The sequence below is a fragment of the Zonotrichia albicollis genome, chromosome 5 (assembly GCF_047830755.1).
Source record: "Zonotrichia albicollis isolate bZonAlb1 chromosome 5, bZonAlb1.hap1, whole genome shotgun sequence".
Lineage (NCBI taxonomy): Eukaryota > Metazoa > Chordata > Aves > Passeriformes > Passerellidae > Zonotrichia > Zonotrichia albicollis.
Genome location: NC_133823.1, coordinates 63,389,039 through 63,405,422, shown reverse-complemented (window position 1 = coordinate 63,405,422; position 16,384 = coordinate 63,389,039). Strand labels below are relative to the sequence as shown.

Here is a 16,384-nt window from a genome sequence, read left to right as displayed (position 1 = left end):
TTGTTCCACCAAGAGTAAATCCTCACCTAAGCCTCAACTGTTAAAAATTAGTCTAAACTGTTCATCCTCCTGTGCCCCTTATATTTCCTATCTCCTTGCAGTCTGGGGCTTCCAGGTGTGACTGTGATCTTCCCCATGATGGGATGGTAAGATTCAAATGACAGAGGAAGAGACTACAGGTTGACCTCATTGTCAGATAAAATCTATTATGTGTGATTAAAACTTTACAAAATGCAGTCACATTAAAAATTACTATCATGAAGTGCACCATGATTTACTGACTAAATGAATGAGAAATTTATCTGAATAAAATAGTCTTAGCCTTCCTGCATTGGCAATGCATGATAAATTGCTGATTGTGAGAAGATCATTGCTTGCTGTTGGATGACTTACACACATTGATTTTTCCTAACAACGCTAATTATCATAATAGTTTCTCCACATATATTACATAAAGTTTCCTCTCAGCAAGCAAAAATTATTTCAGGTCTTCGAGTCCCAAATTGCAAAGGATAAAGATGGAGAAAGGAAGGATTTACAAACTACCTCCTTGCCTTTTATTATGCAGATCAAAGGTCCAACCCACTGGATCTTACTTCATCTTGAAGAGATGGGAACAACATTCAAGAAAGCACAGGCATTGTGCAATGAAGTTGTGATCACAGTGGGTTGTTTTCTGCAAAGTTGTGATCTAATTTTGTGAGGCCAAAAAAAGTCTTTGAGAAAGGAGAATGCAATTCCAAAGAACAAGGGGAAAACCCCCACAATTTCTCCAATTTCGTTAAGATGCACAGGGGCAGACAGTGCAGTCCTTATGTAAGTGCTCCCATTGACTAAGGTTGTGTAGGTGAGAAATCTCTCACTAAGTTGAAAAGGAAAAGCACAGTCTATTAATAGGAAATTAAAAGTGGTGGAATAGATAAGAAAAATGGAGGAGAGAGAAAGAGAGACCAGGTATTGTATTCTCAATTAACTGAAAATCAATCACACTGACACCCAGAACTTCACCCACTGCAGACACACAAGCTTTTTGGTACATACAGTTTCCCCACTGTGTTCTTTTTACCTGGGGGATATGAGCAGGTGCTTGGGGAACCACAGAAATTATTCTCCTTGATTCTGGACTAGCAACCCTCACGGAGTCAGATGGATAAAGTGAATGCATCTGCAGACTGACCACATACACTAAATTTTACAATACATCCATGTGCACTGTGTAGTTTGTGATACACATAGTAATTATGCCAGAAATGTCTTAAAAGGCTTTAAATATTTCTGTTCTATGCACGTCTGTGAGAACAGTGAAGTTGTCTTCAAGTGATGGGACCAGTTTCACATGATATGAGGGGTTTGAAAGTTACTCTCCCAAAAAAATCACTTAAAATTGCTTTTCCATCTGCAAGGCTGCAAGGGTTTGTAACCCTAATTTACTGCATTCTCCTGCCACAGACAAATCCCCTAGGGTGTGCATGTCCTATGCCACTTAACAATAGAACATTCCTACCTGTTTTGTTTTGTTTTAGCCATCTGTGATAAGGGCACACTGCAAATAATATTGATCCAGTGAAGCTGTTCCATAGTCTGGAACGCTGCAATTCTGGTTGAGATGGATTAGCAGTCAGACTGCAGGTGTAGAGGCCAAATTCATCTCATGGATGGTGCTGCAACATTAGTGAGATTATAGCTGAGATTCCCCAGTTCTGCACCTGTCCCATGACTGGTTAAAAAACCATTTACTATGACAACAAATATTTCATACTATTTCCATCTGCCAGAGGTATACAGACCACAGAAAGCCATGGTGTCTGCAGTAATTTCCTGTGAGCTGTGACAACACCAAAAAAAGGTCCTGTGCTATTAAAGGGGTAAGGAGAGGAAGCAGAGAGATAAAAGCTGGATGAGGGGAAACAGGAAGTAAACTTCAGCAGGGAACTTAGACAGGGAGAAAGAAAAATGCCTTATGCAGTAGTGGGAGAGAGAAAAGAAGCAGACAAATAATATAGGACAGACTGAAACAAAAAAAACAACAAAAACAAAAAATCCCCCCAACCTGCTGGATTCAGAGGGAAATAAATACACACTGAAAAAATAATTCCCTGGAAAGTGCATGCTGGGCAGTCTCAGGAATCTTGCTTTCTCTAGGCAATACTATGTACAAAAATTATTTTAAAAGTCAGATTCTTTTGAGCATGTTTACTCTTCAAGGAATGTCATGTCACAAAAGGAGTCGTCATCTCAGGACAGACCTTACACTCTCTCTAGGTAGACACTTTCAAATTTTTTTCTGTTTTTCAAAGACACAGACTTTTCTCCCGTTTCTCCAAACAAAAGGCATTTTACATGTTTACCTGTTTCTCAAACCAGATTTTAACCAGAAGTGAGAGATTTGACAGAACAGATTCAACAGAAGGGTGCTGGCATGAGCCAAAGACAAAGCCTCTGGAGTGAGTAATCAGCTTTAACACTGCCCAAGTGTGAAACAGAAGCGAAAAGGAGACAGAGGAAACGTGATTTTGTGACAATGCTGCTAAAGTTGGGCTTGCTTTCTCATGAGATACTTGGTAGGAGACAGAGGAAACGTGATTTTGTGACAATGCTGCTAAAGTTGGGCTTGCTTTCTCATGAGATACTTGGTTCTCTCCGGGCAGCTCCTCTCTTACTGTACAGCAAGAGCTGCTAACAAGCTCCCACCGGGTGTAAATGAGGACTAAGCCCCTGTCTGGGAGATGTGCTGCCACAGAATGGGTGGCTTTGTCCCAGTGTGTAAGATATGCTTGCAGGCTAAGGCACACAAAATGTTCCTCTCACACATGAAAAAGGGGCTGAGTGTGAGTGGGAGGACTCCAGAATGCAACAAGAGAACAAAGAACACAGGGAGCAGCAGATCTGTTCCCCTCCTCACTGAGCTGGTGAGCATTAACATAGAGAGGGCGAGCTTCCCATTGCCCATGAGGAATGAAATCTTTGCTGAGAGAGCAGAAGCCACATTCTTCAGCAAATTAGATGCATCAGCTGGGGTTTGGCAGAACCTCCTGAGCAAAGGACTCCAAATCTGCACTTAACCACTCACTTGGACAGTCTTTCAAGAGATCTTGAGTGTTCCTACTACGGACACTCACACGTTGCAACGTTAGGAAATCTTTCTGCAGGGAACACACATACTGATAACCTAATGTTTCTATGTGGCATAAGGCATGACTATTTAGAAATGTTTTGGAAAGCATCAGAAATAGGACCCACATAGATAAAATGAAAGACAAAATGGGAAGTCAGAGGTGTGAGGTACACCTTGGTGGTGATGTGGAACATCCTAGCCAGGCAGGGAGTACAGACTGACCATCAGAGAGCACTCCTTCACACAGACACGGGTCAGGTGCATGCTGAGCTCAGAGCAGCTGGAATGGGCTATGAGATTGGAAAGCGAAAACTGATGATGCTAACTTGCACTTTCAGGAAAAAAAATGGCACAAAAAACCACCAGGAAAGGGTAGCACTCTATGTAAAAATATGCTGCTACTGGCTATAGACATTTCAAAATCACAGTGCTTCACAACTGCAGTTGTAATGAATAAAACTGAAGGAGAATTGATTGGCACACATTGAATCATTAAACTATTGGAACTTACTAAATAACAGGACAAACTCTCTTTATGTAGCAAACCTAGATCATGTAGGAAGGAAAAGTGTAAGGAAAAGAAGTAAAATAGAGGACATTTAATATACATTTTGTGCAGTCAGTAATACAAAATATCTGCTTCTAAAAATAACACAGGACATTTTCTTTACAGATGTGAATAATACACATTATAAGTCTTCATGAAACTTGACAAGGAGAAAATCACATAACACTGTATTTTTATAAATCTTAAACAAATGGAGAAGTTTCTATGAATCAAAGAGTTACCACTACAACTGTGTTTTATAAAGTGGAAAAGACCAGTTATTCTGACACATTGTCTAGCCAAGCAATGGAACAACTGGTTTCAGCTCTCTACCAGCAGTAACTTGGAGGATTTAGCAGTATTCACTTTGGCATACAAAACCACACTGAGCAGATGATGCATCTTGATTGCATAAGATTAAAACAAAGGGCAGATAATTAAATATGAAATATGCTTGCAGGATTGGTGTCATTTCTCTCCTTCATTCACATCCCTACAATTTTAAACAAAATAACTAGTGGTTTCATTAGGAAATAATTGCAGCATTCTCACAGTCCCATGCAGGCAAATAGCTGCAGTCTAGTTTTACTGTTCTTACGCCCACAGAGAATTCTGTTTTGTTTTGACCTCTCATTACTTTCCCTCACACACTTGGCTCCAAACATCAAATTTTGCCTCAGCCATTCAACAGTTATTCCTTTGGGCTGTTTTTTTTTTTTTCTTTACCATTATGCATTCATATAGAACAGCTGGAAGTAAGAATAAGCACAATTAATTATTCCTAAATTTCCCAAAGAAAACCTTTTTACTTTTCTTCAATTAGAAATTACTTTTTGGTTTGAGGAACAAGAGAAAAATTGCCTCCCATAAAACCTTGCATAGATCTCAAAAACTTAATGGAACATTTAGCTTAAAAAGCAGTGTAATTTTTGAGAAGCAGGTGGGTTCAGGTTTTCTCCCTTTTATTTCTAAAAGAATATAAAAAGTCTAAACAAAGCAATTGTTGCATTTTGAGGGGGGAACTGATTTCTCTTATTCTGACATGAGAACCCCAAGAGAAGAGAATCTCTACCCCTCAAATACCAAGCAAATCTGTGCAAATCTACTTGCTGGATTAGCCTATGAGCCCCAGCCAAGTAAGAATGGAAGAACCACCCAGAAAAAACAAGAGCAAAAACGGGCAACACCTGCCACATGCTCACAAACTAACAAATGGTTTTGGGGCAGATCAGGGGACATGGAGCAAGGTAGAGAGCAGGGAATTCTGAGTCTGACCAAGGGGAGAACAGTCAGGTATGAGGTAATATTGGTAGGAAAGAGTCTTGATAAGGTAGACAAGTCAGGATCCACCATGAGGTTTTTTGGATATCTACGAGTCAGAATCTGCCTATGGATTTAACACTCCGCTCCAGAAAAAAATCCCATCAAAATTACCTTCAGGCCACCTCTGAAAAAATCCCTGACTCAAGCAAACTATCCCTGACTATAACAAACTATTTATGGCTCTGCCCTAAGTTTCTTCTTTATAAGTCACAGAAATTACTTAATATCTGGACTTGTTTATGAAAGAATATCTAATTCTATCCAAATATCCAGTTTTTCCTACACTTATAAAAAAAAAGGAACTGAATGAGATTAGATAAATGAAACCTTGGCTATCCATTCATATTGTGGAATTGCAGAGAGATAGTAACATGAATTTCTTGACTTATGAAATGGAGGAGATGGCATTAACTCTTTCATACAGGCAGATCATCCTCTCAGCTCTTTGATGGGTCTTTGAGTTCAGCAGATTTAACAAAAGCAAAAGCAAGAAACAATAAAGCATTGGCAGCATGACCAAGCATCCTCTGCCTCTTAGTTACAAAATGACTGATCTGTAGCTACAATTACAGTCTGAGTTCTAAGTCATTATTGCAATATTTCTCTAGATAAGCCTTTCCCAGAAGAAGAGGCTTTAGATCACCTATGTCTAATAAAATAGGCAAGCAGAATTAATATAAAAATACGAACTTTTGAGCTGTCACCATACATCCTGAACCAAAACCAGGAGGTGGATGAACATTTCTTTTTGTTTTGCAGTTAACTTTAAATAATATGTGATGTGGTCTGACCTGGTAAAGCTCCTACTTCTCCTTATTGGTTGATCCCCAAACTCCATAAGCTGAAGGAATAACAAAATTTGCTGCATTTCTACATGCATTACAGTGTGAGTCACAGCTAAACCATACTCAGAACGAAGTATTCCCTGTAGGTGGTGTGGAAACAGCTAATTTGGTGAAAAGATGTTATGCTAAAATGATCAACCAACAATTCTATGAGTGTATTGTACACTATTGGTGTATATCAGACTTCTTGACCTGTTTTGGTGGCATAACTGCTGCAAAGACATCACTTACTTTGAGAATTGATTATTAACTTTAATCCATTTTAAAACTCTCAACACAACATTTAGAAAATTTGTTCTTGAACCTTTCCATGGGCAGATCTTTACAGGGGCTGCACAGCTAGGAACACCTTGCTGACCCAGGAGGTGATAGGACATTAATGTAAGCAATATTCCAACCCGTTATTAACTCATTACAAAGTATTCCCCAGGCCTGGCAACTGCTGCACCAGAGCTTAGCATGGAATACACACGAGACAGTGATGCCAGGGCTCTGAAGCCAACAAGGCTTTAGCCTCTTGCTGAAAGACAAAATACTTGGGGTTGCTAATGACTGCTTGAAAATCCCAGAATAAACCATCTCATCATCATGGCCCAAGCACCACTAAAAGCATTCTGTTGTTCTTACTTTTTCCAGTTAAAACCAAAAGCACTTAGAACCCAAAATGTTTTTCCTTTGCTCCCAGAGCCAAAATGCCAAAAATGCTGTTTAAAGGTAGCTTGATCTCTACCCCAAGAAGAAGGGACCAACTGCTCCATCTTTTTTTTACAATGCTAGCTACACTGCCATGCAGTGGTTTGAGATCTACAACCACCAAGTCTTGTATTATGAAAAAAAGGAAATAAACCATCCAAGGAAGAGTGACTTCTAACTCAAAATTTCCCAGAGTGTCCCCAAGCACTCATCAGAAGAGACACAGGGAGAGAACACTGAATTAACAACTGAAGCATAGTGCAACATAATTTCAGTTCTTAAAATAATCAGGCTGCAATACCACATGAAAAATCCAAGAAGCATCTGCAATGACATTCCATATTTTCCAGGAGAAAGAGGAGGCGAATGGAGGAGACTGCACAAAGAGGTGTCAGACTCTGTATGAGCAACACAAGAGGCCCATTGTACAAAGCCTTTATATCAGACTCTGGTTGTGCCCTCACTTACCTGACCAAGGGCAGGGAGTGCTGCATATCCCACGGGCTGGTTTATCATTCCTTTCTGCTTCATGATGAGCACGCGTTTCTGCTCCTCGCTCAGGTGTGCCACCTGGGCTGGCACCTGTGCCTGCTGGGCCTGCTGCTGCTGCTGAATGTAGGGCACCATGGTGTTCTTCCCGGGGTTTGCCATCGCCGGGGCCATCATCTGACCCAGCTCAGTGCTGAAATGGGTCAGAGGTTTGGTGTTGCCATAAGAAAGCAGATTGGGCTGCTTGCCCAAGGAGTTTGTGACCAAATTATTTGGCTGCTGACTGATCATGTTCATGTGATTTTGAGGGAGGTAGTTATTGATTGTGGTCTTCTGGGGGTTGTTTGCCATAGGAGGCACTACGGGGTTTTGGTTGTTAAAGGCTTGAGAATACATCATTGGGCTATTTGGTTTGTCTGCACTGAAGGGTGCTCCGTAGGGACTGGATGGAGGCCCCCCTGGTGACCAGCTTGAGGGCTGATTTGGGTGCTGCTGTTTCTGCTGCATGAGCTTGGCCCTTTGCTGCTGCTGGGCTGCCATCTGCTTGAGCTGCTCGGCCGGGGACAGGTCAGCGCTGGGCCCAGGCCCCGAGCCCGCCGCGGCCGAGGCCGCACTCATCAGGAAGCCATTCCCGGAGCGCCCCTGCGTCTGCCCGGGCGTGTGGGCCTGGCTGGGGGTCTGAGGGGACTGCACCACACAGTTTGCTGGAGAGCCAGCAGGGACCGGGGCCAGCGGCGCGCTGGATGCTGAGGCAACGCTGGAGCCTGAGGAGATGTTGGAAAATGGAGGACCGGAAGAAGATGGTCTGACCTGGGGAGATCCCAATGGGACATGAGCAAATGGAGAATGGGATGGATCACTTTTCACGCTCGCGCTCTCCTGAGTCTCTGTGGCAGGCCTGGGATATTCAGGCTCCTTCTTCTCTTCAAAGTCTTCATTGAACAAATCCTGTATATCATCTTCTGGGACGGTGTTCGCCAGCTCGTCTATGAGCTCCTGCCACTCCTGATCATTTAGGTTAATGTCTGAGAAGAGCTTGTTCTGATTGGAAAGAGATGTTTCAGAAGTGTCTATGCAGTTGGAGTCATCCAGGGGCTCTTGCTTTAGCTCCTTGTTGTGCAGGATGTTAAAACCATCATCCAGCTCGCTGCAGCCGTTAACAGGGAGCTTTATCTCAGAAAGCCCACCGTTTTCACCCAAGTCTTCCAGACCACTCCTGTGAGTTCCACTGTTCTGCAGGAGCACAGGAGCTTTCATGTCAAGCTGGTGAAGAGGAGAAACAGCAGGCAAAGGCAGATTAATGGGCAAGCTGTTGATTGCCTCAATGCCTTGCCCATCCTTGCGTGTCCGCTTGTTGGTTGGAGAAAAGCTCCCATCGCAAACTCCATTCTGCTGCTCTCCATTGAGAGGTGAACGTGCGCCTTCCAACTTCCTTTTGACTGTCTCTTGAAGCTTAAAGAAAACAAGAGGAAAGGAAAAAATTAACCATTTGCAGATGCAAAAGAAGTGCTCGTGGGCACTGTGACAAGAGACTCCTCATCAAGCCAGTGACAATAAGTTTCAAAACTGATTAGGAGGTTTCTCTGATTTCATTCTTATGCCTTGATCACTTTGAAAACACAGTCTAAAAACCCCCCAACAACCAAACACCTCCCACTGTCCCAAACCAAACCTTCCTTTGACTAGGAAAGCAGAGCTGTAAAATATGTCTGTGCTTTCCAGGCTGAATCTGTGCTAGCTTCCAAAAAATTTAGGGAGCAAGTTGACTAATCTGACATTTTAGTGCCTAATACAGGGATAAGATTTAAACAGTGCGCCTAACACAGTGAGGAGTCTTAAAAAGGAATTTAAAAAAAGAGAAAAAAGGAATCACTAAAACTTACTAGTCACTCCGAATTTTTTTTTTTTTTTTGTTTTTGGAAGTTTCTAGAAGCTTCATAAAAAAATAACTGCAATATAATTGATTGACTACTTATATTGAAATGTGTTGTTGACAAAAAAAAATTGCATAGTTTCATTTGCTTAGCCCTATGTTCTTGGCTAACACATTGAGAATCACTTTAAAGGAGAAAAAAAAAATCCACCCTAGAAAACAGAAGGTGCTTTGCATAACTTTAACTCAATAAAATAATGAAAAAAAAAGGAATCAACTATGTGACTATGTGCTAAGAGCTAACATAAAACATAAATAGCTAACAGAAATAATGGCCAGGCAAGTCTACAGAAAAGCAAATAAATTGGAATATAGGAATTTTATAAAAAAATAGTATATTAACATCAGTTTTGAATCTGGTTGTAGAAGCATAGCAAAGAACTGCAGCAAGCAGTTCACTCACACCCAAGCAGAGTCCTTTACTTATGTACCAGGCTAAAAAAAGCATCTCTCTTCACTAAGGCAAAAAACAATAGTGGGGAGGGGAGGAAGCAAAGAGGTCACAGCTCCAGCAAACGCCTTCAGGACACGCTTGCATCCTTGATACTAGAACAATGGAAGACAAAATACTGAAAGATTTTATCAGTTTTTAAAGTATTCTTACTGGTCGGGAAGTCCCAGATACACAACTCCCACCCCTTCCCTAACCTAAAGGTCCTCAACCTTCTTTCTTCTCATAATCCAGATCCCATTTATTTCTCCTGTCCCAGAGGGCTGGTCCCCCTTTCATCCCATGCATAAGATGGGCAAGCAAACCCGTATCTTGCCCGGGTTCTGGGAAGGCTGTGCCCTTCTCTTGCCCCTCTCTCATCACACAGTGCAGAGGGATGCGGCCAGCACAGGCATTGCTGCAGCCACAGCTCAGCGTGCATGGGACACCAAGCTACTGCGAGGCTGCTCTAGTGCAGAGAGCCAGGCAGAAAGGCAATGCCGTGAGTCTAAGCAGACCATCAACTCCTTGATTTTCACTGGAGCAGATCAGCTTTTTAATGTGGGAAAATAATTAAAATGTGACTAAGAGTCCCCAGTGGGTCACTGTTGGCGTAAGTGGCCGAGACTTTGCTGCCTGTTCCACCCTGCACAAAGCCAGTGTGTGCCAAGCCTCCTGTAGGCAGAAATTCCTCCCCTTTGTGCTTCTGTGGTGCCACACAGACCAGCTGCCCTGTAACCACAGCCTCTGCCCCATGGCTGGGCTCCCTCTCCGGTGTCTGATCTCAAAACCCTGAATTTGGAGAGGTGTGGATGCTCATCTTGGAGATGAGAAGGTTCTGGGCAGACCTTTATAGCACCTTCCAGCACCCAGAGGGCCTACAAGAGAGCTGGAGAAGAACTTCTACAAGTGACAGGACAAGGGGAAATGGATTCAAACTGACAGAGGGTGGGTTTAGGCTATTAGTAAGAAATTCTTCCTGGTGAGGATGGTGAGGTGTTGGCACAGGTTGGTCAGTTGATGTAATGGGTTAAAATAGCATATTTATGTAAATGTAAAAATAGTATATTTAAATACTGCCCTTAATGGGCCACTCCTACAATTTACAGCTGAAATCACCCATTTCAGCTCCTAAGCCATCACACTGCAAAGTCCCTATTGCCACAGCAGAAAAACTGCATTCCCCCAACAGCAAGTGACTCAAGAGTGAGCTCAATGGGAATGCTCAGGCAAAACCAGGATTTGAAGAAATGTTCAGAATGTGTCATGGCCCTTTACCCCAACTTCATATTGACCGGTGCTGGGATAAAGTAAGAACAGGACATGGTGGCAGGCTTCTCATCATGAAGTAAAGTTCTATAAGGAAAATATATGGGGGAAAAAATTCCCTAATGACAAGGCAGGGACCAGTGAGAGTGATTATCTCCTGAGGAAAACAAGTGAACTGACTCCATACGTTTTGCAAGTTTGAATGAATACTCCACAAAAATATTGGTGAGAGTGATATGCTTTTACATGGTTTCACACTTCCAGGTTTTAAAACATTTACCATCTTATCCTGAATCTATCACCTTATTTGTATATGAATATACAAATTAAAAAGAATTTTCCAAAAGAATCAAAACTATCTAGTGGAAAATAACCAAATAACCAGCCCTAAAAATATCAGTTCCTAGTTTCATCATGTGCTGGAACTTGGATGTCCCCCTGTACAAATAGACAGTGACTTTAGCCCAGTATATAAATATTCATAATCATGTTATTATGCATTACAACAAAAAGCAGCTTGACATGAAAACTATTTTCTATGAAATATGAAACATACAGAAGTTGTGCCTTTTTGTAAAAAGAAATAAAATTAAATCTATTCTAAGTTTGTTTATCCACAACATATTGTGTGGATATGTTCTCCTTCAGAAGCTTTTGGATTTGGGGGGCTAACAGGCACTAATATTTTTGTCTTGTTTGCTCATTGAAAAACTGTAGGTAGACAGAGACTTAACATGAAAGGTTTGTTAGAAGGCAACATGCTGGGGAAGCCTCTTGGTTCCAGCATTTTGGGGGAGTTGGGAGCCATGACAATAAATGTATCTCCTTTTTTTTGAGGTACAACACAGAAATACTCTTATCAAATTATTTTAATGAAAGATTTCCTTTTCATATCTTGATTTAATTCCCAGTCACCATATGAACTCTTGAATGGTTTGGATATCCTACACTGAGCATATACTGGCAAACACTTTACCACAATCAGGATTCCAGAGTGTCTTAGACTAAAACCCCAGCACTTCCCCTTCCCTCTATAAACACAATCCCTGAAGTAAAATAGTACCTTTTAAAGTACCCTCCCTCTCCTTCTCAGCACAAGCACACAGTTTTGTGCATGTTTTACAGCGTGCATTGTGAAGATATTAGCAGGAGCTGAGAGATTTGTGTCTCGGAACAAAAGATTGTTGACACATAGAATAAAAACAAAAGGAAAATATCAAAATCAAAGGAAAATATTGAAATAAAACAACCCCCTTTCAGCTTCATAAGCTTTTAGCTTTATTCACACAAAATACTTGGCTGATGATTCTTCATTTCACTGCTGTTCTCTACCCCAAAGCACAAGAGGGGCAAGCAGGACTATCGGTTCTTTATAAGCCTTTGAAAAAACTCTAGTCGCAGAGTGAGAAAAGGTCAGATTTTGGCAGGTTGACTTTTTAAATGGCTCTCGGTTGGAGGAGAGGCAGAGGCACAGAAACACAAACACACACCGAGCTGAAGGGTGGGATGCAGCCCATCCCAAAACCCTGGGCAGCGCCATGGCAGGGCCAGCAGATAAACAGGAGTGTGGGGAGGCTGTGGCAGGGCTTTCACCAGTGAGGAGAGGCTGCTGCGCTTCATCTCCCCAGCAGCAATCCATTTCTCAAAAGGAACGAGACAGAAGTGCAGTTGTTATAGCAACAGCCGGGCCCATCCTCCACCAGGAGCTGCCTTGGTGGGCGGCTTCTCCAGCCCCAGCACACGGCAGGGACTGAGGCTGTGGCACCAGAACATCCTTTCATTGCTCCTCAAAGAACAGCACAAAAACCAGGGCGAGGCGGGGAGCTGAGAGGATAAATTCTCTCTATGCCCTGTTCACAGGGTCTGACACAGGTCCACTGCTCCTCTGGGGCCCCAGAGCAGGAGGCTGATGTCCCTTTGTCACTTTGGCAGGTGTTTTTGTGTACCAGCTGCATGCAGCCACTGACTTTCCTCGGCCTAGGGCAGCTCCAGCAGCTTCAGTACAAGACAAGGGCAGCAATTCTGAGAGGTTGGGTGCACTTGGCTTCCCAGCTCTGCTGGAATGTGCCCTGCTCTGGAGTTATCTTGGCTCCCGGTAGGAAAGCGGAGAAACTAGCCAAAGCCCAAAGTCCATCTCACTCAGAGGATATGCATGGTTACAAAGAACAGGGCTTATTATCTTCTTCACATACTCTTCAGAGACTCTGTTAAAAATTGATCTTTTCAGTTCTTTATGTTGAATCAGTCTGGCCCACCAGTCACCATGACCTTCAGTTCCTTTCCATGAAATGAATTAAAGTCCTGGGTCTTCCTCTAGGGTTTCTACTCTCCCTCCCAACAGTGTGACCGTGTTCACAGGGGTCTTAGGATGAGGGAAGAGATGAGGATCTGACTCCATGTTTCAGAGGGCTGATTTATTATTTTATGATATATATTACATTAAAACTATACTAAAAGAATAGAAGAAAGGATTTCATCAGAAGGCTAGCTAAGAATAGAATAGGAAAGAATGATAACAAAGGCTTGTGGCTCGGCTCTCTGTCCGAGCCAGCTGTGGTTGGCCATTAATTACAAACATCCAACATGGGCCAATCATAGATGCACCTGTTGCATTCCACAGCAGCAGATAACCATTGCTTACATTTTGTTCCTGAGGCCTCTTGGCTTCTCAGAAGGAAAAATCCTAAGGAAAGGATTTTTCATAAAAGATGTCTGCAACACACCAGTGTGTCTGTTCCTGAGTTTGTCCCCTCTTTCTTCTCCCTTCTTCTCCTAGAGCTTCTATAGAAAGATCTTGGTACTTCTTCCCTCCAACAGGGAGTAGTTACCATGAGCTCTGCCAAACACCCCCCCAGTTCAGCAGTCTCCAGCCTGCACCCTAAAGACTGAGCAAAGTTTCCTACTTAACTTCTTGTGCTGTGCTTAAATCCTATCAACAATTCAGGAAGTGTCCCAGGGGTGGCTATGAAGTGACACTAAGCAAGTGCATTTGACATGACAGCATCTAAGATCAGTAAGGAATAATCAGCATTACCATTTGCATGCCAGAAATTCAGCTTCAACCTTTGAAAGGATTTTTTGCATGCACCTCCTTGCTGTATCACCTCTGACACTGCCATTCAAAAGCCAATGTTTCCTGAGGTACAGCCACATCTTGTCACCAGTGTTTTAAGCCCGCCAGCTCCACAGCAGCTTCCCAATGACACTTGCAGTGTCCTGCAGAGATCTGTCTCATTTAATCCTGCTTTGGCCCAATGGGGTAAACAGTGGCAAAGCAGTGACCTCATTGCAGTGCCAGCACTGCTCCATTTGTGCAAGTCTCAGGAAGGTGTAAGAGCCTATAAGCTGAACTACTGAGCTGGCAGTACCTATTCCTGCCTCTCTCACCCAGTAGCTGAGATCTGCTCTCTCTGAAACTGTCCTTGCAGATGGCACGAGCTGCATTTTCAGGGTGTGTTATGAGAATTCAGTCAGGCAGCCTCCAATTGACGTGTCTGGGAGTTGTTCTGATAAGTCTTCACCCTTTCCAATCTGCTTTGTATCTGGACAGAAGAGAGGGTAATGATAAAAAGCAGACTCCAGAGATTATAAAAGTTGTGCCTCCCAAATTACCACAAATCAGGATTGAAAAGAAACGCAGGAACCTCTTATGTTTTAAACTAAGAAGAAGCAAAACAGCACAGCTGGTGCTGTTGCACGTGCACCACAGCTACTCAGCAGCTCTTTAAACTGTGAATGTGACACTGGAATGGTTTCCTGGGAAAATCTTGTCCCAGTCCATCCTTGCACGAGCACAAGTTGTAGCAGGCTAGTGAATATGTTGATGGCATCCTGGCTGCCTAGCAAAGGGATATGTGGGACATGAAAGCATTCCTGTCCTCTACAAAGGAGGAGCAGCTCTGTGACACAGGCTCTGCTCTCCTTGTCATTAAGGCACCAGTAGCATGTGAGCTCTATTCCTGACTTCAGAACTGACAGACCAAAACCTTTTCTGACTGATATAAGGGAAAAGCCCTTCCTATGCTTGGGGCAAGAAAATTATCTTCCAGCTGCTTGCAAAATACTGCCCTGGCACAATCTACATACATAATATATTACTGCAGACTACCCTCAGAGAAACTCTGAAAGAAGAGCCAGAAGAGATGGTGAAGGCATGACAGAAATCCCCCGATGGCACCACAGATTGCCATGGACTGTGAGTTCCTACTGGATCTCTGTTACTACCGAAGCCTGTCTAGTGCATGATCTCTAGCAGACAGAAGGCTGAAAGCAGAAATGGCACAGTTGTCTTCCTGCACATTCACATCACCGGTGTTAACTCCCAACACACATCACCTCGTGGGAACAGAGCTATGTGTTCCATAGGTGCATGAGGCAGCACCTTCCAGTTCCTCAAATCAGTGTGGGCTAAGTCATTCCAGGCATTCTTCCACATGGCTAAGTTCAAGTTCATGCTTTCTGAAGCAAAGTGTTTCATACAACTGGAAAAGGAAGGAAATGAGAGCCACATGGTCTACACACGGTACCTGTTCAAGCCCACAGATTTTAGTCACCCTCTTGAGGTAACACCATAAATGAAGCTTCCACTTGAAAATAACTTAAATATCAAATTAACAGATTTCCACAACTAACACATTAAAAGAAAAATCTTGTGAATAAGTCATACTGTGCTGCAAACAAAATGGTAAATTTAGCCTCCTTTTCCCCATCTGTTCCCTGAACAGGCAGCTTGGCTGAGGACATAGGTCAGCTGAAGATTTCCCTGCAAGGACAAATACCTTTAAAGGAGTGCAGGTTATCTAAGTACAGATTGAACAATTAATGATAAAGTAAGAATTGCAAAGCAGACCCAAGCATGGGGGAAGGAGAGGGAAATGAATGCTTTGCATGGTAATTAATTATAATATTTTTTCTACATTTTATTTGTTTGCATAGTAATGAGACATGTCTTTTGGGGAAAGGAAAAAAAATCCAACATGGGACAGATGAGTTTGGAAATAAGTTTGTGCTAAGCTACTGATCACTTAAAAAAAACCAATAAAATCAAATAACTGAAAATCCCAAAATAGAAAAGCTATCAGAGACAGCTTTTTTCTTCAGTCAAACAATTCCCTGATCAGCACAGTCAGCTTGATCCATCTCTAGGAAAGGAGAGCAATGCAGGAACTGTTTGATGGTCTTGACTTTGCATATCTCTTTAAAAGAACAGAGGCAGCAGCAGTTCTGAAAGGCTCCTGGACAAAACCCATGGCTCAGGGTGAACCCCATTAGGTTCACTAGGAATTCGGGGGGCATTGATAAGGCCATTTCTTCTGCATCCGCATTTCTTCAGAGATAGAACTATGTCTAATGGAACAACTCCACTTTACATTCATTTTTTGATTTCAATACAAGTTATAGCCAGTACTGGGAAAAACAAAAAAAAAAAAGCAGGGTCATTGAAGATCTGTGGAGACTCAAGGAATCAAAGGACTGTATAGGATGCCCCAGACATGTTCTGAATTATTCTGAGCATGGTATGGGAGCTATTTGCCATGGGCTGAAGGCCAGCCAGCACTGCACAGCAGATTTGCCCTAAATATGGGCAAGTAAACCATACAAATTTAAATCCCAGATAAACAGTGAACAGTGTTACAACCATGATGGTCTAAGCAAAGTCTGTAGTGAGGGGAAACAAAAAAGTATTTTTAATTAGACACACAGGGAACCAAGCTTTGGGGTAAGCACCCACTTCCTCCTT

The 16,384-nt window shown here is 42.5% G+C and overlaps 1 protein-coding gene across 6 annotated transcripts in view; it reads right to left on the bottom strand.

Moving 5' to 3' along the window:
• MAML3 (mastermind like transcriptional coactivator 3) overlaps positions 1-16,384 on the bottom strand; it is a 159,745-nt gene that overhangs the window by 58,190 nt on the left and 85,171 nt on the right. For all 6 annotated transcript variants that reach the window (XM_014270709.3, XM_026796510.2, XM_074541880.1 and 3 more), the window contains exon 2: positions 6,992-8,464. In XM_014270709.3, coding sequence (XP_014126184.2) covers positions 6,992-8,464 — 1,473 coding nt within the window. The remainder of the gene's footprint in view (positions 1-6,991; positions 8,465-16,384) is intronic.